Source organism: Mustela putorius, unplaced genomic scaffold, assembly GCF_011764305.1.
Source record: "Mustela putorius furo isolate JIRA1106 unplaced genomic scaffold, ASM1176430v1.1 tig00000382_pilon_pilon_pilon, whole genome shotgun sequence".
Lineage (NCBI taxonomy): Eukaryota > Metazoa > Chordata > Mammalia > Carnivora > Mustelidae > Mustela > Mustela putorius.
This window is the reverse complement of record NW_025421367.1, coordinates 3844201-3869153: the sequence shown is the minus strand read 5'-3', so window position 1 is coordinate 3869153 and position 24953 is coordinate 3844201. Positions and strand designations below refer to the sequence as shown.

At 38.5% G+C, this 24953-nt stretch overlaps 1 protein-coding gene across 2 annotated transcripts; it reads left to right on the top strand.

Annotated features, from left to right (window-relative positions):
- The first annotated feature begins 1296 nt into the window (after positions 1-1296).
- On the top strand, positions 1297-24455 carry NUDT9 (nudix hydrolase 9). Of its 2 annotated transcripts, none has more exons than XM_004756114.3 (8): positions 1297-1509; positions 7024-7263; positions 9722-9817; positions 12247-12333; positions 17077-17188; positions 21047-21193; positions 23031-23115; positions 23942-24455. In XM_004756114.3, exons 2-8 carry the CDS (start codon positions 7067-7069, stop codon positions 24124-24126), a joined length of 909 nt encoding a protein of 302 aa, XP_004756171.1. In that variant the 5' UTR covers positions 1297-1509; positions 7024-7066; the 3' UTR covers positions 24127-24455. The 2 variants fall into 2 exon arrangements, with proteins under 2 accessions (XP_004756171.1, XP_004756169.1); XM_004756112.3 differs by lacking the exon at positions 1297-1509 and adding an exon at positions 1696-2116.
- The last annotated feature ends 498 nt before the right edge of the window (positions 24456-24953 follow it).

Sequence of the window (24953 nt, the reverse complement as noted above, 5' to 3'; positions counted from 1 at the left end):
AACATTAAAAAAAAAAAGATTTTATTTATTTATTTGACAGACAGAGATCACAAGTAGGCAGAGGGGCAGGCGGGGAGGGGGGGAAGCAGGCTCCCCGCTGAGCACAGAGCCCAATGTGGGGCTAGATCCTAGGACCCTGAGACCATGACCTGAGCTGAAGGCTGAGGCTTAACCCTCTGAGCCACCCAGAAACCCCAGAGCTGAACATTTTAAACAGAGCCCACCTAATTAGATTTCTGGTTTAAGCAGAGGCTAATGGCTGTCAACAATGAGGGCAAAGTGTATCTGACCAGAGGAAGCCAAATTCAGAAATTTATTTTTTAAAAAGCAAACTCATTTTAATAATAGTACTCTACAATCTGAAGGAACTGTCAAAAATAAACCTGGATACTAGCTAAGGACACATTTTATTCAGTAATAACTACTGTGTGGATAAAAACCTCCCTGAAACAGAAGGCAGGAGACTTTTAAAGGCTGGAGTGTGCTAAGGGAGTGAGTTGCTGATTCACATGAGTAGGCCATCTGGTTTGTTAGCTGGTGCCTGTCAGAGAAAAAAACTTCTATCTTTATGACAAGAGGCAGCAGTCCGGGATGAAGAAAGATGTCCATTAAAGTTAAGCCCATATTCTCCCACAGGGACTGAGGAGTTCTCTCTCTGAATGATTGCATTTTAAAGTGAGGGGTTCTCAGGTCCTTGAGGAAATAGTTCTGCATAGCAGATTTTTAACACAGAGGGCAGAGAAAGGATTTATAATTGCAACTTTTGAAAGAAACTGCTCTGAGAGAGAGATGTAGGTACTGTCTGTCTATCAAGAGGTTTTGCCTGGAACAGTCAATTCTCCTGCACTGTTACCTTTTCCACACAGGCATTTTAAGGGATATTCTGGGACAAGTGTAGGGACAAGGCCTCAAAGTGCTTAAGTCCTGTTAGTATAGTCAAGTCTCTTAGTGTAGAGGTTGTGATGGAGCTGCTATATGCCAAAAGTTCTGCATTCTTCAGTCTTCAGAACAATTCTTCCCAAAGTTTGATTAAGCTGGCTTTTGAGATAGTCAAAGTTTTATAATGTCTGTCCATACCAACCGCTTGAAAAACTGGATTATGTACTTAAAAGTTAAATATTTGCCACATGAAGAAGATAATGAATATAAAAAATTAAAGAGCCAGATTACAAACTGTTTTGTACAGATATGAATTACCAATCTTCAGTCTGGCAGTCTGGTTAATTTTTGCCCCTTGTTTGTCTTGGGTGTTGCTCTGCATTCCTGCTCCAAGCCGAGCAGCCGGCTCACAGCTGGTTTGCTCCTCCCGGGTTTGCCAGGGCCACATCCGGCAAACCTCTGTCAAATTTAGCGACTTGGTAAAAGAGGAAGAGAAAAGCCTTAAGTGGACTGCAAACCTCTTAAGTACCTCTTTTGCCACCAACTTCTTCAGATAGGATTAGGACACCCGTTGTTAACTACGGGTGAAGGAGCCTATAACTCCCTTCTGCCGATAAATAAAAATAACAGGTAAACAACCTTCTTTCAATCACTTTTCTTTCCTTCCCCATTCCCCCCCCCCCTTCCAGCTCCCCTTCTTTCACTTTCTCCTTTTTCGGGCGCTTTTTCGGTTCAGTTCCCCCACTCCACCCCAAGTACGCCTGCGCACACTGGGAGGTCGAAAAAGCAGAGCGCCGCGAAGCCGGCGCTGTTCTTGCTTTACGGCGCGGCTTACAGCGCTGTTACGGACGCGGGAGGTCACGGGACCCGCGTAGCCGTTCCTCGGCTGCCGGCGCTGGTACCGTCCGCGTCGCGGGCGGCTCTGGTTCCCTTCGTCTCACCGGTGCCAGCGGGGGATTATTTGGGGAGAGCTCCCGGTCTTGTGTGTTTCTGTGAAAGGCGTAGATACTCCTTCCCCGAAGGGCGGCCCGGTCCTAGTGCCCGCTAGATACCTGGGGCCGTGAGGCGGACGGACGCTGTGGCCCCAGCTAAGCGTGACCTCGCTCCGCGAAGCCGCCCGCGGGCAGCTGATGGCTGAACGCATCCTGGGAAAGACGTTAGCCACAGTGTCTCTTTCGGTGGCCTTGGCCTCTGTGACTGTCAAGTCCTCGGGCTGTTGCAGTATTCCGGCGTGCAGGTATTTTCTCTCTAGTGCTGCCTTCGGAGTCTTCGGGTTGTGGGTGGAGCCGGCGTCCGGTCCTGCGGATTCCGTAGGCTTTGCGTGCATCTTGAGTTTTTATCGCGCTGTTCACGTTTTCACAAGGACTCCCCAAATGTTTTATTTACCTTTTGAGGAAAAATGGTGGTAGTAATTTTTCTTCGTCTCTGATGCTGAAATACGCCATTCTCCATAAGTCGCCAGTATTACCGTTTTCCGAGAGTTTAAATAGCACTTGTTCGGTCGTGGGTGGTGCCCCGTGCCATTCTCCCTGGTTGATACTTAAAACATTGTGATGAAAATTATTACATGCATATAGTTTAAAGATGTGAACAGTATAAATGGTGTAAAATGAAAAGTATAAGTCGTCATTCCTCCTCACCACCTCGTTTTAAATATATATTTATCATCTCTCTCTTTACCCCTGGGTAAATTTAGGGATTTACGGTATCTCACACTGCCTCCTACTTTTATATATCCCCCCCCCCCCTAAATTCATTGTTCAGTAAACACGAGGTCCTAGATATTATGCCAGGTACAGAGTAAGGAACGAGTTTGATGTCTAGGAATGGTTTTCAAGAAATTCTTCTCGTTTGGCATGTCCTGTTTACTTTGAGCAAAAGGAAATTTTCTTCAGTCCTTCCTCTCCCCCCCCACCCCCGTTTTTGTCCTGTCTCCCCCTCCCCCCACCCTGGGACTCTTGTGATAACTGTTGGACCTTCTGGGTTAAACCTCTTGGTTCTCTTTTTCTCTCATTTTCTATTCGTTTGTCCTTTTTGTATGGTGTTCTTAGAGATTTTACTCAAATTTATCTTCCAGATTACTAATTCGGACTTCATCTATCTATTGTGTCATCTGTTCTATTGAGTTGTCAATTTTGACAAGAACTTCTTTTTCTCTAGTTGCTCTTCTTAATAGCAGCCTTTTCATATTTTATGGATATAAAAACTTCTGAATCTGTAAAAATGATAATTAAAATAAATTATCTTCTATTTCATGAATTAACTGTTGGGTGTTAATGGTCCTGTACTTTTTGGTCCTTTTTTCTTCTGTTTTTTTCTTAAACATCTGGTGGGCGCCAGTTATTGGCTTATCTTTTGATTAATGTAGGTAATAGACATTGTTTTCTCTAAATGGGAGGACTGATAGAACATTGGCACATAGACTGGAAGGTTTCAGGTGAGTGTGTGTGAGCAGGTGGCCAGTGCACAGGCTGGGAATGCTCGCCTTCCCCTTTCCAGGATTTATACTAGTGGAGTGAATTCTCTGCTGAGCATAGCTGCCTTAACTGTATATCCTCGTGTGAACTGTGGAGATTTTAAGCCTAAATTGCTGCTGTATTCTATAACACCAGTATCACAATAGGGGTTCTAGCCTTCCATTTTAACTTTTTGGTTTTATTCCAGGGGCAGACATAACTAATGCCAACTTTTTATTTGGGGAAGGAGGGTGACCGATTTCCATGGTTATTGCCCCACTGCACACTTAGGACAGTTGGGTCCACTAGTCCAAGCTTGAAACCACTCAGGCCACCTCTTTTAGGAATGGCATCTCTCACCCAGCTTTTTGTGCATATTCTCAAATATAATTTGTTGTATTTTGGTTTGTAGGTCAGTATGAGCCCATCCACTTTCTACCTAAAATTGGTTACAATCTCTTTTTTTAAAATTTTTATTTAATTTTTAAATTTCAGTGTTCCAGAGTTGGTTACAATCTCTTATTCAGAGATGTTCTATTTAGAACACTCTTATTCAGAGTGTTCTATTCTCTCTCCTGCTGTGGATTTTGTTGCCTTTTGTACATCTTTATCTCTTTTCAGTGGGATCTGGGAGGGAAGGAATAAACATCTATGCTTTTTATAATATAACATCATGTGTCAACCAAATTCCAATTAAGGTAAAAATTAACAAAATTAATAAACAAATATTCCAAGTTAAAAAACCAAACTATATTCTTTGGAAGTTATGAGGGCTATTTTTGATAGATGCCACTACAACAATGTAAAATTGCTTACCAGTTACTCTCTCTCTTTTTTTAAAGATGTACTTATTTTATTTTAGATTTATTTTAGAGATTGTGTGTCAGTGGGGGGAGAGGGCAGAGGGAGAAGGAGAAAGAAGAGTTTTCAAACAGACTCCCCACAGAGCACAGCGCCAAGGAGGGGCTCCATCACAGGACCCTGAGATCATGACCTGAACTGAAATCAAGAGTCTGATACTTAACTGACCAGGCACCCCAGTTACTCTTCATTTTTATAATACTGGGAACCCCAGGTGATGTGAGGGTATATCTAAACCCAGTGACTGCTTATTGATGCCCAGAAGTTTTTAATTTTGTTATAGTCCAGTTTATCTATTTTTCTTTGTTGCCTGTGCTTTTGGTTATATCCAAGAAATCATTGTCAAATTTAGTGACATGAAATTTTCCCTGTATGTTTTCTTTTAAGAGTTTTATAGTTTTAGGTCTATGTTTGGGTCTTTGATCCATTTTGCATTAGGGTTTACATATGCTGTAAAGTAAGGGACCATCTTCATTTGCATGTGGATATCTAATTTTTCCAGCCCCATTTGTTGAAAAGACTGTCCTTTCCTGTTGAATAGTCTTGGCACCCTTGTCAAAAATCGTTTGACTGTCTATATGAGGGTTTATATGTGGGTTGTCCATTCTATCCTATTGATCTATATGTCTGTCTTTGTGCCACTATTACACTGTTATGATTACTATAGCTTTATAGTAAGTTTTAGAATTAGGAAGTATGTCACTTCAACTTTTTCGTTTTCAAGGGACTGTTTGGGGTCCCTTCTTTGTGATCTTGGGAAGTTTTCAGTCTTTCACTATTACACCAAAAAATGGGCTTTTTGTATATGGCCTTTAATATGTTGAGATAGTTTTCTTCTTCTTCTTCTTTTTTTTTTTTTTAAAGATTTTATTTATTGATTTGAAATAGAGAGAGAGAGATCACAAGTAGTCAGAGAGGCAGGCAGAGAGAGTGAGAAGCGGACTCCCTGCTGAGCAGAGAGCCCGATGCGGGCCTCGATCCCAGGACCCTGAGATCATGAACTGAGTCCAAGGCAGAGGCTTAACCCACTGAGCCACCCAGGCGCCCTTCTTCTTCTTCTTCTTTTTTTTTTTTTTTGCTTTTTATTTGAGGTAGTTTTCTTCTTTTCCTAGTTTTTTTTAATGTTTTTATTGTGAAAGGGTGTTGGATTATGGCAAACTTTTACTGTATAAGTTGGGATGATCATTTGTTTTTTTCCTTTGTCCTGTTAATGTGTATTATGTTGATTGATTTTTTTTTTTAAGATTTTATTTATTTATTTATTTGTCAGAATGGGAGAGAGTGCACAGCAGAGTGGCAGGCAGAGGCAGAGAGAGAAGCAGGCTCCCTGCCGAGCAAGGAGCCTGATGCGGGACTCCATCCTAGAACGCCAGGATCATGACCCGAGCTGAAGGCAGCAAGTCTAACTGACTGAGCCACCCAGGCGTCCCTGATTTTTATATGTTTAAACATCCTTGCATTCCCATAAATCTCACTTGGTCATCATGTCTCATCCTTTAAATGTGCTCTTGAATTTTGTTTGCTATTATTTTGTTGAGGATTTTTGCATCAATGTGCATCAGGGATATTGGTCTATAGTTTTCTAGTTTTCTAGTAGTGTCTTTGTCTGGCTTTGATATCGGGATAATAATGGTGGCCTCACAGAAAAAAATTGGATATATTCAGTTTTTTTGGAAGAATCTGAGGGGGATTGGTGTTAATTCTTTACATGTTTCATGGAATTCACCAACAAAGCCGCTGTCTCCCAAGTGTTTCTTTGTCAGGAGTAAATAAATACGGTTTTTGCATCACCTTTTAAACTTATTTATAGGGATGCCTGAGTAGCTCAGTCGGTTAAGCATCTGTTATTTTGGCCTAGGTCATGATCCTGAGGTCCTGGGATTGAGTCCCACAATGGAGCCTGCTTCTCCCTCTGCCTGCCGCTCCCCCGCTTGTGCTCTCTCTCTCTCTCTGCCAAATAAATAAAATTCTTTAAAAAATAATAGTATTTATATAACCCCATTCAAATTTCACGACTGTCTTGCAAAAAAATTTTTTTTTCCCTTTTTTGGTTCAAGAACCAAGCCCAGATCATTGATTGCATTTAGTTTTCATGTCTCTTTACTCTGCATCTAACTGGAAGAGTCCTCCATCTTTCATGATGTTGTTACCTCTTGAAAGAGTACACATATTTATTTTGCAAGCTGTCCCTTGAACTGATTCTGTTCTATTACTTCTTTATGTTTTTGATTCTGGTCATACATTCTGGTAAGGAATACTTCAGAAATGATAACTGTGTACTTACCAGTGTATGAAACAAGGAGACACAGCACATTGACTTTATTTCACCACCCTAGCCAGTTGGTGTTTGTCTGATCATTGATATTGTGAGAACAGGGCAGGGATGCTGTCATCAGTTTAGAACTCGTGTATTTATCATAGTCTGGCTTTCTGTAGTATTATTCCGTAGTACTTCTTGTTCTTTTTTGTGTCATTTTTGCCATACATTTTATACATGTGTTAGACTACAGACTATTTTCAAAGAAAGTCTTTTACATTTGTTTTTAGGTTGCATTTTCATAACTTCCCCAACTTTTGTGCTAAAAAAGGTAAGCTTCTGTCCCTTGTTCTCAGCTAAAAGAAATACAATGAGTTGGTTCCAATTAATAAAATTTGGCAATATTTAAAAAATTTTTACATTTGAAAATAATTTTCTCATAGATGTTAGACTTGTATACTTTGAAATTGAGAAGTATGTTTTTGGGTCTTTGAGTTAGGTTCTTTATTTTTAATTTTTTTTTTTTTTTGGTATTTATGTAAAACATTTTTTACCTTTTTTTCTTTTCAGAAACACATTTTCATCCTTTGGGTTTCATCTTAGCTCGAACATCATGTCTACTTCTAATGGTGCCAAAGAGAATTCCCACAACAAGGCTCGGACATCTCCTTACCCGGGTTCAAAAGTCCAACGCAGCCAGGTTCCTAATGAGAAAGTAGGCTGGTTTGTTGAGTGGCAAGACTATAATCCTGTGGAGTACACTGCAGTTTCTGTCTTGGCAGGACCGAGGTGGGCAGATCCTCAGATTAGGTGAGCAGATTTGCTGGCATTAGCTGGTAGCTGGGTGTAAGATGGTAAAGAGAATGGTTGTATTTGTAAGTTACCATTTTGACAGAGCTGAAAAATTATTTTTACCTAGTGTTTGACTTTGTCAGAACTCAGTTTCCACATTGGCTTGAATGCTTGCTAAAGCAAGACAGTCCATGTTTGCTGTTCTCTTGGGGGTTTTATGATGATTCTTCCAAAAAGTAAATCTGTTTTACTGTGGAGTTGGTTTATAGAATGGCAAGTGGTGGTACTTATTTTTATTTGTTCTGTTTAGGTTATCAGTAGAATATCTTTTGTGGTTATTTTCCACCATAGCTAGACTCGTATTTGAAGTAGTGAAAATATTTTTCAGAATTTTTTCAGATTACTAGGAACAGGAGGATCATAAAATTAGAGCAGTGGGACAAAAATAAAGAAGGGATAGATAAAGGATAGAGAAGAAAACAAGCACTCAAGCCAAAATCCTTTGACTAAATTCATGGAAGTACATCAATTCACATTTTATGTTTATGTTCTTTTTTTTTTTTTAATTTTATTTATTCATTTGACAGAGAGAAATCACAAGTAGATGGAGAGGCAGACAGAGAGAGAGAGAGAGAGGGAAGCAGGCTCCCTGCTGAGCAGAGAGCCCGATGCGGGACTCGATCCCAGGACCCGAGCCGAAGGCAGCGGCTCAACCCACTGAGCCACCCAGGCGCCCCTGTTTATGTTCTTTTAATGAATATAATGATAGAACTTTTTAATGTGCTAACTATGAACTAAGTATTGCACTAATCATTTTATAAACATTATTTTATTCTTATAATTATTCTGGAAGACAGACAGGGTTGTTATTTCTGCTTTGTAGAAAAAACACACACGAAGAATGGAAGCACAGAAAGGTTGCCCTTTACATCTGGTCACAGAGCCAGTAGATGGTGAAGCTTGGACTTGAACTCTGTGTGACTCCTAGGATTCATGCTTTTAACCACTCTGCTAAACTGCTACTGTGGTTTTAGAACAGTTTTATAAATTTGATTTAATGGGCCAATTTATTATAAATGCTTCCCAAGGGATTATTAGTCAGATAAGTAAAAAATGTTGCTAGTTAGTACATTAGGTTAAACTTTACCATGGTCTTACTGCTGTGACTTGATTTTGACCTACAATTTTTTAATTTTATCTGAAGATGTACTTGTAACTTCATGATAGTACTTGGATTATTAATCATGAAGCTAACTTGTGGAGATATCAGTAGCTTCAGGGAATTCTACTTCCCCCATTTTAGAGTATTTTACATATACATCATGTACAATTAAAATTAATGGTGTCAGCAAGGGTGCTATATAGTGTAAACAGGAAGATTGAATACATTTTCTTACATTTTCATTCAGTTTATTTTTTAGGAGTTGAATTTATATCACCATCTAAGTCAAGCTTTATTACTAACATTAATATTTCAATTATGATTAGTTTCATGCTTTTTTTCCCCAGTGGTGAGTATCTGGAGTCCTAAAAGCATTGTAACACTGGTTTTATAATGTCATGATTTTTACCATGTAATTCTTTTTATTTGTGTGTTAGATGGAAGATTGGTTAGAAGTCTTGAAAAAATGTCTGATCATTCAAATTGGAACTTGTTTTCATAATAGAGCACAAATACTTCTTTGTTCACTTACTGAAATTAAAGCAAGAAAAAACCTAAAACTTAGGTCAGAACTGCCTATGAACAATGTAGTGCTATACAACTATTCACTATCAATGCAGTTATGTCACTGGTTTCCTAATGGTGAGGGAAGTAGTTTATTTAAATTTACATTAAAAATATTTTTATTGAGGAATGATGGGTACAGTAGAGTGCACATTTCTTATGTATGCTTCTATAGCTCAGAACGATTTTATGTTTATATGGCTTTACCATGGAGATCAAGATTTAGAACATTTCCAGCATATATCTATTTTAGTCTACATCATAGTTGTTACGAAGTTTTAGGGTAAATTCACTGTTTTGTGGGTTTACTTTGATGAAAATATTAGCTAGTATATATTTGAGGAAATTAAAATTACTTTGAGACAGTAAAAACATCAAGATCTCAGAAAGGGGTCTTATTTTGCGATCCACATAGGAACCACCAGTTGCTGTATTGTGCCCACAGACAATACCTCTTTGCTAATAGTAACGTAGACTTTTTTTTGTAGCATGTGGGAGGAGCTGCAGATTTTCTGTATAGTCCTTCCTAGAGGGATTATAATACACATCCTGTATTATAAGGTGTTTCAGTAAACACTTATTTTAAGAACCTGTTTCAAAGGAATAAGATGGATTTGTAAATGAAAACTGGCTCTTAAAAAATTAAGTTTCAGGCCTACTTTATTATAAATAACAGATTGACTGGCATTAGTGAGCTCTTGGTAGTATTAGGCCATTATTTCATATTTTGCTTTCATATTCTCATTCCAGTGAAAGTAACTTCTCTCCCAAGTTTAATGAAAAAGATGGGCATGTTGAGAGAAAGAGCCAGAATGGTTTGTATGAGATTGAAAATGGAAGACCCAGGTAGGTACTGGGGATGGATATCTTACAATAATGGGTCTTCTAAGGGTAGAAAACCCAGTTAACATTTATCGAGTACTTGTATGTGCCAGACACTGTACAGAAGAATTTATACGTGTGATCTAATTAAAACACTACAATAACCCTGTGGGGGGATATTTTTAGTTCCATTTATAGATAAGGAGAAAGAATGTAAGCAGTTTGCATACAGTAAGTGGGAGAAGCAGGATTTGAATGCACTTTTTTGTAACTCCACTTTGAAGGTGGAAATAACTGAGTTAATGAACAGAATGGAGGGGTGCCTGGCTGGCTCAGTCAGTAGAGCATGTGACTCTTGATTTGGGGGTTGTGAGTTGGAGACCCACATTAGGTGTAGGTATTACTTTAAAAAAGTTAGGAAGAACTGTGAAAATAAGCATGCCTCAACTAAAACAAAAAAAAGAGCAGAGATCTGTAGTCACACTTCTTACCTTGGAAAAGTGTGATTGTATTCTTAGTTCCTCAAGGACAAGGCAGTGATAGTGCTCCTCTTACCATAACCTGGTCCTTCAGTTTTGCTAAATTCAGTCTTTGGTCATAGCTTCACTTTTCTGTGTTACTGGGTCTTTTGATTATTTATTTATTTATTTATTACGACTTTATTTATTCATTTGACAGACAGAGATCACAAGTAGGCAGAGAAGCAGGCAGAGAGAGAGGAAGGGAAGCAGGCTCCCTGCTGAGCAGAGAGCCCGATGCTGGCTCAATCCCAGAATCCTGGGATCATGTCCTGAGCTGAAGGCAGAGGCTTTAACCCACTGAGCCACCCAGGCGTCCTTTATTGGATCTTTTTAATAACATTGCATTTGACTTACTCCTTGGGTTCTTTTTCTGGATAGAATATATTAAAAGATATATTTAAAAATATATGTTAAAAGATACATACCCATGTAAAAGGAAAGGCAGCAAAGGCAAGATAGCATATTGTTTTAGCCAAGAGTCTGACTAATAGAAACAATTCTAGCTTGCCTGAGTAACAGGTGAACTTTAGGTAGATAGGATCATCTCAAGGAGGCTGAAGCATAAGTGCAGCTAACTTTAGGAAAGGGGGGGAATTGAAAATCCATCTCTGCTTTCTTTACATGTTGCATTTATTTCTCTTTCACTGCAAACAACTTTTTCTGCTTCTCAGGCTACAGGATAGTCTATGTGTCTTTTCCATAGTTTCTGATGTACAAGTTAGAGGCTTAGCCATCTAAAAATCTAACATTCTCTCTCTTAATACTGGTTTTGATCATTTTTATTCAGGGGTGTCTGGTTACATGGAATAAAACATAGTTGTTGGCTGCCTTGTCCCTCCCCCTGTGAGCTTGAAAAGTAAAACTGTTGTCACCTGGCCAGGTGTCTTGTCTTTATTTGTAAGTCTTGCTGAAATATTTCAAGAGCCTGGTACAAAAACAATAGCAAAACTCATTCAACTTGCATAATAGTCACAGGGAAAACCAGAATAAAAAGAGATGGATGATAGGGAAAATTTGGGCTCTGTGTTTATTTACCTTCTTGTATTGGGAGAACAAAAGATAAAATCATAATTAGATAAGACTGTAGGTTACAGTGTTGTACTTGTACATAATGAAAGTTGAACATTAAGGAATAATGACTGGAATAAAATTACGCATGAGTGTTGCCATGTTTACCTGATAGATTTTTTTAACATTGGGTTGTGCTATTTGGTTAAACAGTAAGTTGGCATTTTTATAAAACTGTTTTCTTTAAAAATATTGAAATCCTCAATAATACTACTACCTCATTATATGATACAAAATATATATTATTGGTAATAAACATCCAGAACCCACTGAGAATAAATGGACTTTTAAAAGTAACAAAAATAAGAGTGGAGGAACGTGTGACTCTTGATCTTGGGGTTATGGGTTTGAGCCTCACATTGTGCATAGGGATTACTTAAAATGAATTTTAAAAAAGTAACAAAACTACTTCATGAGAAGGATTTTATGAGATGGGAGTTAAGAAAAGGGAGTGGTGAGAAAGTGAAGATGAGGATGGGTATCTTGAAAGATAAATCATCACTGTTGTAGAGATAGATGATGACTAGGTACAGACCATTCATTTGTTCTGTTGTACGAGTCCAGAAAAGTGCTGGTTTAAATTTAGGAATATAGACGAAAACTGAAAAAGTTCTCATATTGAGAACGACTTTGAAAATGAGATCGTCTCCTGGTTCAAGCTCAGAGCTCAGACATGCACACAAAAAAGTTAAATAACAGTGTAAGGAAATACGTAATTTTAGTGCCAGATATGTGATAATGCTAGTGGATTTGAGATGAGATATTATTTCCCTCTTACTGTACTTACTGCCTTCTTCTGGGTCATATCAAGTTACGTTAAAAAAAGATGGACACATTCAATTGTTTTTACATTTTTTGTCCCAGAAATCCTGCAGGACGGACAGGACTGGTTGGCCGGGGGCTTTTGGGGCGATGGGGCCCAAATCATGCTGCGGATCCCATCATAACCAGGTAAGAATGAAAACATTTCAGTAGCAGAGAGCCAAGTGATTGGAGAAATATGGACTGTAACCACATGTTTACATATACACATATATGTATGTTTGTGTATATATAATGTGTACTTGCATAAGTGTGTGTGGTTGTATATATACATGTATGTATATAGGTATACTTGTGAAGTCTGTATTTTAAAGGGACATCATGTGAAATCATACTGATAGAAGTGTGAAGATATAGTTTTAGGCATTATCTGAACAAAGTTAACTCACCTGGTATTTACTGAACATCTCTTTGTTCACAGAATTGAGTAGGTGTTTTGGAGGATATAAAAAAGTAAAAGAATCTTAAGTTTCAGCTCCCTGTCACAGAAGAGCTATGGCTTCATTTGCAAGATGAAAAATATGAAATCAGAAAGCATGTCAAGGTTAAAAAAAAAACACAAAACATGTCAGGTAACATGGGTGATAACAGGATGCTTTAGAATATTAGATGAGGGGTGCTTGGATAGCTCAGTAGGTTAAGTGTCTGACTCTTGATTTTGGCTCAGGTCATGATCTCAGGTCCTGAGCTCAAGCCCTGCATTGGGCTCTGTGCTGGGCATGGAGCCTGCTTAAATTCTTTTCTCTCCTTCTCCTTCTGTGCCCCCCACCCCATTAGATTAGATGTGGGTCATGATGATGGCAAACTGGAGCACCCAAGTAAGGCGTTGTTAAGGAGGCGGACTTGAGCTGAGCTTGAAGCTTGGATAGCGGAACAGCAGGAGAGCCAAGAAGTTGGCTTGTAGTAGTATCTGAGTACTGAGGGCCAGTGAAAAACCAGCTTGGTTGAAGCAGAAGATTTTTGTAGAATAGTGGGTAATTAAGCTTATTTAATTTTTGTTCAATTTTATTGTGGAGAATATTAAATGCCAGAGCTAAGGAGTGTGAACTGGAGCCAGTGAAGATTTCAGAGCAGGGGACAGGCATTCTCTTCCTAAGGGAGGTCTATCTGGTAAGCCAGATTGTATTCAGAAGGCCCCTTGGTGAGCATGAATCAGAATAAAGAAGGTAGGTGAATCCAGTGTTTATATGTACTTGACTGTCTCCGTAGGGATCATCTTTCCAGCACATCTGGAATATTGTATCATCTCTGTCATTCTTTTAATTTCTTTATTTTTAGGATGTCTTCCTTACCAATTCCCTTCTCACATGTAATTGTTAACTTCCCCTTATTTTTTTACTTTATTTTTTTTTTAAGATTTTATTTATTTATTTGACAGTCAGAGATCACAAGTAGGCAGAGAGGCAGGTAGAGAGAGAGAGAGGAGGAAACAGGCTCCCTGCCTAGCAGAGAGCCCGATGCGGGGCTCAATCCCAGGGCCCTGGAATCATGACATGAGCTGAAGGCAGAGGCTTAACCCACTGAGCCACCCAGGTGCCCCTGTTACTTCCCTTTAAATAATGCAAATACCCTCAATATTTTTCCTTCTTTAGTTTTGATATTTTGAGGTCCTTTCTTTCTTTCAGGAGACTTTGTTTTTCTCTGATCTAAGAATATGATTTCATAGTTTAACTCTAGGAAAGTAGCTTATTTCCCTATTTTCAAGTTAGTGGAAGAGCCACCAATATTTGTCCCATTTTATTTGCCTGCTTGCCCTTTCAGTTCTCCTGTCAAAAGAGATCTTTACCCCACCCCTCACCCCTGACTTATCTTTCATCCATCTATCCACCTACCCACCTGCCAGTCCACCTCCCTCCCTATCTGCTTACCTGCGTATCCACCTGCCAACCTACCTATCCATTTCAAATTTCTTTAGAAGCTTTATAGTTCAAATGAAATGGGAAGAGTTAATACATTTTTATTAATGAATGTAAGTAAAAAATATGAATGACAGTATCAGTTTCTTTCCAGTTTTGCTGAGACTAGCTAAAATGAGGAAGGTGTGAAACATTTGAAGCAGGAATGCTAATAAGGGGCCAGGAAGAAAAGGGAAGCTAGAGACTTAAAAGTTAGCTTCTCATTAGCTTATTTTTATCTTTGGTGGAAGAAATATATGGGAGTATATGTGGTAATTTTGTTGCATTGTTTCAAAATAATAGACATTTTGAGCTTAATTCTGTCCTTATACAAATGAGACGCCTGAAGGCTTTGAGATGGTCCATGGTTGTGAAAGAGCCCACAGGTGGCAGAGTCTAGCTTTCAGCTGTGTTGTTAGGTTGATGTTCTTTGCTGCCTCGGTAATGGATCTGTTAACCAATGAGTCCCTTTAAATTGAAGAGGGGCAGTAGAAATGGAGGGAAGAGAAGAATGTACGTAGTTTGTCCATTTGTTTTTCACAAAACTCCTCAAAGTAGGTATTAACTTATCTGTTTGATAGATCTGAAAATGAAAACTCACTGAGGTTAAGTGACTCACCTAAATCTTGTAGATATGAAATTTGAATCACGGGTATTTGTTTTCAGATATTGTGCATGTTCTTTTATACCAGTTTTTCACTAATGAGTAAAAGAGTCACCTAGTCACTTTTAAAGATTCCATTCCCTTTTTTTTCAAGTACTTCATGGTTCAGAACAGCATTGTATAGTATAGAATTTCACAAATGTTCTTGTCCATACTCTCCAGGGCAAGTGTTAATTTTTTCTCTTCCCAGGTGCCTCTCCTAGGATTCTATGTGTACAACTGACATTCCTTTAGATCCTTTAAAATGAAAATGTGTTGGGTAGTGTTAATATATTATTGTGAATAAAATCAGATCAAAAGTTAATGGTGTTAACATTTTCTTTCTAGTTTTGGTGAGACAGGAATGTGTGGGCTATCAGAAGTGGGGAGGGAATATCAATAGTATGTTGAAATACCATTGTCTGTAAATTAAAGGTAGTCAGCTACTTATATAGGGTTGTTTTGAGGTCTAAATGAATAAATACATTAAAGACTTAAAACAATATCAGTTATATAATAAGTGGTGTATAAATGGTTTTTAAGAGATAAAAGTAAAACCTGTGCTCTCTCTATTCTTACCATGTCTGCCTTCAGTCCTATCCTCATCATCATGTACCTGGATCATGGTTAACACTTTTCTAGCCTCCAGTCTTGCTTCCCTCCAAACCAGCCTCCATACTTTTGTCAGAGTGAGTGAACTTTCTAAAATACCAGTTGCTTATGGCTTTACTCTACTTTAAAAATATTCTCTGGCTCTCTAAGCAGCTGACCTTGTTTAATTCTTTGCCTACTCCTCCATCCTCATCACACCTCTTGCCCCCACTGATGGCCATGTAGCCAGACTCCACCTGTATTTACAACATACTATTTTACACCTTTGTTTCTTCCTCATGTTATGCCTGTGTCTGGCATCCTTAAAAATTGATGGTGTCTTGTACTAATTGTTCTTTCATTTCTATTTACTCCTCAAACTGTCATTCTCTCTTATTATTTATTCACCTACATATCTAGCTCTGCTGCTAGACTATGAGCTCATTCAAGGCAGGAATTATGGGATGGAATTGGTAGTCAGCCACTATATAAAAAAATTTGGAAACTCGTATTTAAACTCATTTTTTTAGGGGCACTTGGGTGGCTCGGTCACTTAAGTGTCTGCCTTCAGCTCAGGTCATGATCTCAGGGTCCTGGGATCGAGCCCCATGTCGGGCTCCCTGCTCAGTGGGAGGCTGCTTCTTCCTCTCCTTCCTGCCTGTGCTTTCTCCCATTACCTCTGTCCCTATCTGTCTCTCTGTCTTAAATAAATAAATAAGTAGGGCTCCTGGGTGGCTCAGTGGGTTAAATTCTCTGTCTGCGGCTCTGGTCATGATCCTGGAATCCTGGGAATGAGCCACTCATCGGGCTTTCTGCTTGGCGGGGAGCCTGCTTCCTCCTCTCTGCCTGCCTCTCCGCCTACTTGCGATCTCTCTGTCAAATAAATAAATAAAATCTTTTAAAAATAAATAAATAAGTAAATCTTAAAAAAAAAAAAAACCCAACCCACCTCATTTATTTCATTGAATCTAATGCCATGCAGTGATTAGATACTAGGCTTTCTTTTTTGGTTTAGTACTGGAAGTTCAAAGTCTTTTATCTTTGCCTAAGTTTGTATTAGAATAATTCTTAAAATTGTGTGTTGAGGGTGGCTGTGGTAGGGGTAGAGAAGGGAAAGGGGAGATGTATCAGCATTTCTGGCAAAGAAGATATGGTTAGAAGAAGTGCGTTCTGAAAGAATTATCTATTTAAAAATTTTTTTGAAAAGATTTTATTTATTTGAGAGAGTGAGCAAGAGTCAGGGGGAGGGGCAAAGGGTGAGGGATAAGCAGACTCTGCAGTGAGCGCAGGGCCCGATGTGGGGCTCAGTCCCATGACCCTGAGATCATTACCTGACCTGAAGTCAAGAGTCGGACACTTAACTGACTGAGCCACCCAGTTGCCCATACACTACTTGTGGTTCTTAAAAAATGTCCTTGGACTATTTTTTAAGTTTATGTCCCTGTCTCTAAATTCTGTTCAGCTTTTAAACTTCTTTTTTTGACAGTGCGTAAGTAGTAAAAACTTTATATTCTGAATTTTTATTCCAGAGAATACAGTATCTTTTATGGAAAGTAGATATCTGGCTTGGTTTGTAAATATAGAGTGTTTCTATTACAAAATAATTTTTTGGTAAAACTAGCTGATTTGAGGTAGACTTATATATGTCTTTTTATAAAGAAATATATATAACTTTGTCTCAAGTTTGAGACAGGTCCTTTTCTTTGCTCTAAATCAGTTATGATTTTCTATTATTATTTTTAGGTGGAAACGGGATAGTAGTGGAAATAAAATCACCCACCCCATTTCTGGGAAAAACATCTTACAGTTTGTGGCAATAAAAAGGAAAGACTGTGGAGAATGGGCAATCCCAGGGGTAAGAATTAAAATTAAATCAAATTAATGTTTTAAGTCCTTCTTAGTTGCTTCATTTGCTGCAAGGTTATTTTGTGTGGATCTTTACCCTTCATTTATCTTCCCTCTCTCCCCACTTCAGGAATTCTTTTGTCATTCCTCACTGCAGTGAAGTCTCACTGTCAAGAGCAAGTTTAAGATGATGCATCAAAGTGTTAGAATTTGAGTCTAATTATAAAACCTTTGGAAAAGAACATGGACTTTGGAGTTAGACATAGGCTTGTATCCTGGTCTTTCCACTCAGAGCTGAATATTTGGAGTTCAAACCCTTCTCTTTAAAGTAAAGATAATTGTATCTACTTCATGGGATTACTAGTGATAAAGCACCTGACATAAAGTAGGTATTCATAAATGGTGGATCCCATTTCAGAATTCAACCTCTACTTCAAGTCCGAGTAAAACTGAGAGCATTCTTGTGTTGAATTCTGATAACTTTAGACATTAAAAAAAGATAACTTTTATTACTTACTGTTTCTTGTAGTTTTAAAAAAGTTCCATAATATCATCAGGAATAGTTTATTTTTTTACGTTCATGTCAGTGTATATTTGAAGTGGTATTTTAAAATGGGTATTTGTATTAATAAAAGAAAGTACAAGAACCATATGATATTCTCAGTAGATGCTGAAAAAGCATTTGACAAAGTACAGCATCCTTTCTTGATCAAAACTCTTAAATAGGGATAGAGGGTATATACCTTAATATCATCAAGCCATCTATGAAAAACCCACAGCGAATATCATTCTCAATGGAGAAAAACTGAGAGCTTTGCTGCTAAGGTCAGGAACACGGCAGGGATGTCCATCATCACCACTGCTATTCAGTGTAGTACTAGATAGAAGTCCTAGCCTTGGCAATCAGACAACAAAAAGAAATTAAAGGCATTCAAATTGGCAGAGAAGAAGTCAAACTCTCGCTCTTTGCAGATATGATACTTTATGTGGAAAACCCAAAAGAGTGCACTCCGAATCTGCTAGAACTTGTACAGGAATTCAGTAAAGTGTCAGGATATAAAATCAATGCACAGAAATCAGTTGCATTTCCATACACCAACAGCAAGACAGAAGAAAGAGAAATTAAGGAGTCAGTCCCCTTTTCAATTGCACCCAAAACCATAAGATACCTAGGAATAAACCTAACCAAAGAGGCAAAGAATTCTGTACTCAGAAAACTATAAAGTACTCATGAAAGAAATTGAGGAAGACACAAAGAAATGGAAAAATGTTCTGTGCTCATGGATTGGGAGAACAAATATTGTGAAAATGTCTATGCTACCTAAAGCAATCTACACATTTAATGCAATCCCTATCAAAATCCCACCCATGTTTTTCAAAGAAATGGGACAAATAATCCTAAAATTTGTATGGAACCAGAAAAGACCCCTAATAGCCCTAGGAATGTTGAAAAAGAAAACCAAAGTTGGTGGCATCACAATTCCAGATTTCAAGCTCTATTACAAAGCTGTCATCATCAAGACAGTATGGTACTGGCACAAAAACAGACACAGATCAGTGGAGCAGAATAGAGAGCCCAGAAATATACCCTCAACTCAATGGTCAACTAATCTTAGACAAAGCAGGAAAGAATGTCCAATGAAAAAAAGACAGTCTTTTCCACAAATGGTGTTGGGGAAATTGGACAGCCACATTGCAGAAAAATGAAACTGGACCATTTCCTTAAACCATACACAAAGAAACTCTAAATGGGTGAAAGACCTCAGTGTGAGAAAAGAATCCATCAAAATCCTTGAGGAGAACACAGCAGCAACCTCTTCTACCTCAACTGCAGCAACTTCTTCCTAGAAACATCACCAAAGGCAAGGGAAGCAAGGGCAAAAATGAACTATTGGAAGGAACTTCATCAAGATTAAAATCTTTTGCACAGCAAAGGAAACAGTCAACAAAACCAAAAGACAGCCAACAGAATGGGAGAAGATATTTGCAAATGACATATCAGAAAAAGGACTAGTATCCAAAATCTATAAAAGAACTTACCAAACTCAATACCCAAAGAACAGATATTCCAATCAAGAAATGGGCAGAAGACATCAACAGACATTTCTGCAAAGAAGACATCCAAATGGCCAACAGACACATGAAAAAGTGCTCCACATCACTTGGCATCAGGGAAATACAAATCAAGACCACAATGAGATTCCACCTCAGCCAGTCAGAATGACTAGTTAAGTTAGGAAACGACAGATGCTGGTGAGGATGCGGAGAAAGAAGAGCCCTCATACACTATTGGTGGGAATGCAAGCTGGTGCAGCCACTCTGGAAAACAGCATGGAGTTTCCTCAAAAAGTTAAAAGTAGCACCCTACGACCCGGCAGTCATGGTACTGGGTATTTACCCTAAAGATACAAATGCGGTGATCTGAAGGGGCATGTGCACCTGAATGTTTATAGCAGCAAAGTCCACAATAGCCAAACTATGGAAAGAACCTAGATGTCCATCAACAGACAAATGGATAAAGAAGATATGTAATATATATATAATGGAATACTATGCAGCCATCAAAAGGAATGAAATCTTGCCATTTGTGACAACATGGATGGAACTATGCTGAGTGAAATAAATCAATCAGAGAAAGACAATTATCATATGATCTCCCTGATATGAGGAAGTTGAGAGGCAGAATTGGGGGTTTAGGGGTATGGTAAGGAAGGAAAAAAATGAAGCAAGATGGGATCAGGAGGGAGACAAACCATAAGAGACTCTTAATCTCACAAAACAACTGAGGGTTGACGCGGGGAGGGGGACAGGGAGAGGGTGGTTAGGTTATGGACATTGGGGAAGGTATGTGCTATGGTGAGTGCTGTGAAGTGTGTAAACCTGGTGATTCACAGAGTTTACCCCTAGGGCTAATATTACATTATATGTTAATAAAAAATTTAAAAAATTATTAAAAAAGTAAAATGGGTGTTTGTGCAACAGAGGTGTTTTTAAAAATTTTTAATTTTAATTTTTATAAGATTTTATTTATTTGACAGAGATCACAAGTAGGCAGAGAGGCAGGCAGAGAGAGGAGGAAGCAGGCTCCCTGCTGAGCAGAGAGCCCAATGTGGGGCTCGATCCCAGGACGCTGGGATCATGACTGGAGCCGAAGGCAGAGGCTTTAACCCGCTGAGCCACCCAGGCGCCCCTTGTTTTGTTTTGTTTTTAAGGTTTACTTATTTAAGAGAGAGGCAGACAGGGGCAGAGGGAGAAGCAGACTCCCCGCTGAGTGGGGAGCCCAAAGCAATGCTCCATCCCATGACCCGAGGATCATGACCTGAGCTGAAGGCAGTAGCTTAGCCAACTGAGCCACCCAGGTGCCCCCAGCAGAGTTTTTTGTTTTTTTTTTTACATTTAAAAATTTTTTTAGCAGTAGAGGATTTTATATTTTATGCCATATTATGAAATGGAGATAGTTTGGTAAGAGGATGACACTTTATACATATCCTCCTATCTGCAAGAATGGTTTTTTCCATTGTAGGACAAAAATGGATTGGAATGAACAATGGGGAAGTATTAGCTTGCTGTATTCTTCCTTGCCTCCAGGCCTTCCCCCTTAGCTTGAGTTTGGAAGGTACCAGGAAAGAGGTCTGTTTGGCTCAGTTTACCATAGACTAACCTCGAACCAATTACTGTGGTCAAATACATGGGATACCCTGACTGGCTGCTTCTCCTAGAATCAAATGGTTTATAGAAGAACATAGCACAGGAGAATGGGGATCATGATTACGGGCAGCTAGAACAATGTTTACTGTATCACCCAGTAAATATTTGTTGCATGAGTTAAAGCGTATTACTTTTTTTCCCCTTAAAATGTGACTCTTAGGGGATGGTGGATCCTGGAGAAAAGATTAGTGCTGCACTTAAAAGAGAGTTTGGCGAAGAAGCTCTCAACTCCTTACAGAAATCTGGAGCGGAAAAGAAAGAATTAGAGGAACAGTTGCACAAGCTCTTCAGCCAGGAACATCTAGTGGTAAGAAAAGGTGGTTCCTCTGAAGGGACTTAGCCCCATGGATGAATGAAAATTATTTAAAAGTTCACCTGGAAATCCGGTAGTTTATTCTCTGAATAAAGTGAATTACCCGTGTATTTGAAATACATATTGCTAAACACAACTTAAATTCAGTAGATCTTCACTGAAATACAGTTCTGCTTAAAGTTTTATAGTCCAACTTTAGGTCAATTTCATTAGAATACATTTATCTCCTCTGAGTTTTTCTTTGGACTACATGTTAGCTAATGTGACCCTGAGCTCACCCATCCATCAGAGAACCTTTAAAAAAAAATATATGAATTTGGCTGTTTACAAAGACATTTACATTTTAAGTTATGTTATTCAGAGTTTTTTTTTGTGGATAACCATTTAAGTCTTACCTCTGTTTTGTCTACATACCCTTTGTAATTTTAAAAAAAGTACACATCAGTATATGTGTACTGATGATAAGAAAACGTACTACAGAGTTTCTTCTGTTTTATGCTGGCTTTTGTTCCACTTGCTATGTTTCCTTTCTAGAATTGGGATTTCTTATTTATGTTCAGGTTTTTGGTTGCATTTGTGTTAGATGGCTAGATCCAAATCTTTTCATGTATTAAGAGCTTAAATATTAGTCTTTACCAAATTTATTCATAGATCTCTTTATAACTAAAAGAATCTTTGTATGTCTGAAACTATAATTGCAGAAATTACTAAAACAGAGTAATACTTATAGAGCCTTTAAAAAAAATCATATGGCCCAAATGTGACTGGGAATTTCATAATTCCCAAATTATGAAATTAAAGTCTGTGGAGTTGAGGGTTTTGTGAAATTTTTATTTTCACATGAGGAGGTGGGAGGTGGGAGAAGGGACAGAGGGAGACAGAATGCCAGGCTTAATCCCACAACCCTGAGATCACGACCTGAGCTGAAATCAAGAGTGAGATGCTTAACTAACTGAGCCACCTAGGCACCCTGAGGGTTTTGTGAATTTTAAAGCTGACTCAAATGGTTCTGGACAATATTGTTTCCTGGGAAATTTAAATCAAACATATAGAATGCTACATGAAAGGTTGTGATATTTACATTTCTTTATGAAAGGTGAAATAATGGAGTCAGTTATGTCAAGAGGTTTTAAAGTGGAGCTAAGAGGCCTTTAGGAGCTGGGCCTTGTGCACTTCACCAGGTGGAGCCCTGAACTTTTAAACTGGGCCAAACCACAAATACTCCAAAGACTTCACAAACACCTGCAACTTGCTAAAGAACAGACTTGCTTAGTGACAGGCTCAGCAACTGATTATATTCAGCCACGATTGGTTTTCTTTACCAGTGCATCAGAATTCCTTGTAAACAACTTCTACAAGCATTTTCTTTTTAGTTTTAGAAAAGCCTGAATTGGGGCACCTGGGTGGCTTAGTCATTTAAGTGTCTGCCTTTGGCTTAGGTCATGATCCCAGAGTCCTGGGATCGAGCTCCCTGTTGGGCTCTCTGCTCAGCTGGGATCCTGTTTCTTTTCCCTCTGCCGCTCCTCCTGCTTGTGCTCTCTCTCTCTCTCTCTGTCAAAATAAATAAAATCTTAAAAAAAAAATAAAAAAATAAAAATAAAAAACCTGGCTTTGCTCCCTAGTGGGATAGTGGGTTGCTACCCAAATCTGTGTACCCTTAGTTGCTGTTCTTTGATCCTAAATAAATGTGTAATTATTGCCTCCTGAATATTTATGCACACTGTTTTGCAACAGGATATTTACATTTCTGATTCCAATGAAGGTAACACATATCTGCTCACCCCATTTGTGTTTCATTCTACACTTTTTTTCTGCCTCCTTTTAAAAATAGATATATAAGGGATATGTTGATGATCCTCGAAACACTGATAATGCATGGATGGAGACAGAAGCTGTGAACTACCATGATGAAACAGGTAAACTGACTTATGTTTATTAAACTGGGTAAGAGGCACCTGATACTTGTGGAATGAATGCTCATCGAAGAGCATTTGCTTTTTCAAAGCTCTTTATAGCATTGGCAAATTTTCTTACAGAAATATGCCATTTACATTCATATATAATGAATGTACAATAGTGAATGAGAGCAGCATTACTTTTAATTTTTTGATAAGTATATTATTTTAATATTTATATTTATTTGTAAATACAATTATAAATATTTTCATTTATGATTTCTGGTTTGGGGTCATGCTTAGAAAGGCCCACTTACCTTAATAGTGCAAAATGAATTGCCAATAATTGTTTTATTTTTTATACATTTAAATCTCTTATCCCTCTAGAATTTATTTTGACATAAGTTTTCATATTTATTTAATAGAACTCTTTTTTAAAAGGCTGATATTCTTACTTTTTAAAGAGAAAAGCTTCCTTATTTGTGCCTCTACTTAAAATTTAGGAACTTGGGGGGCGGTACCTGGGTGGTTCATTTAAGTGGCTTCAGCTCAGATCATGATTTCAGGGTCCTGGGATCGAGCCTGACTTCGGGCTTTGCACACAGCGCAGAGTCTGCTTGTCCCTCTGCCCTTCCCGCTGCTCGTGCTCTCTCTCTCTCTCTCTCAAGTAAATAGTAAATCTTTCTTTAAAAAATTTAGAAACTTGATTAAAATTGGGGCATTTCGAAGATTTGGAACATTCTAGTTTTTAATGAACTGGGCCACATTTACTTGAAGCTACAGAATTATGTTAAAATAAGTAAATGAATTACTTTTTCTTGGTGATATTTTTTTTCTTTGCTAACAGGTGAGGTAATGGATAACCTTACCCTAGAAGCTGGCGATGATGCTGGAAAAGTGAAATGGGTGGACATCAGTGATCAACTCCAGCTTTATGCCAGTCACTCTCAGTTCATCAAACTGGTGGCCGAAAAGCGAGATGCACACTGGAGCGAGGACTCTGAAACTGAAACTGAGTGCCGCGGGTTGTAGCCCACATCACTGTGGGAGCCATGAGCCAGCAAAGGGGCATGTGCTGAAAAGAAGGCAGCATCACAGAGCTTGTCCTACAGGAGGGCAGGGTTGGTCACTTGGAATTTATTTTATTCACTTTCAAAGCCATTTGCATTTAGAAGTTCATATCAGAATATAATTAGTAAATATGGTGAAATGCAACACAGAATTTTCTGCTTTCCAATCAAAAAATATGAATAATCATTTTGTATGTGTTCTAATTAAGCATAGCTTAAACCAAGTCTAAACAACTGATGCTCGCTCAACAATCATAATCTGAATAAAGATAAATTTATGGTCAGCCATAACTTCTGTTTTCCATCTAGTTCTTATTTATCATTTTTTTTTTCTGTTGATCTTCTGGTGTTTGAAGGATGTTCCTGCCACATCAGGCTCCTTTTAGGAGGAGCATCACCATTGTCTAATCTATTTTTAAATTATTTGCCTCATATTTTGTTTTATGTAATCTTGGAATTTGGAATCTTACAATTTTCAAAATGGAAACCTTATATATTTTTCTTGACTTTAGAATCAGTGTTTTGAGGAAGTTTCAGTCACTCTTTTAGTCAATAAAGATCAAGGTCAATGAACAAGAGCTCACGTTCTCACTTTTCAAAAATTCTCAATTAGGGATGCCTGAGTGGCTGAGTCGATTAAGCACCTGCCTTCTTCAGCTCAGGTCATGATTCCATGTTCCTGGGATGGAGTCCCGCATTGGGCTCCCTGCTCAGTGGGGATCCTGCATCTCCCTCTCCCTCTACCTGCTGCTCCCTCTGCTTGTGCTCTTTCTCTCTCCCTGTCAAATA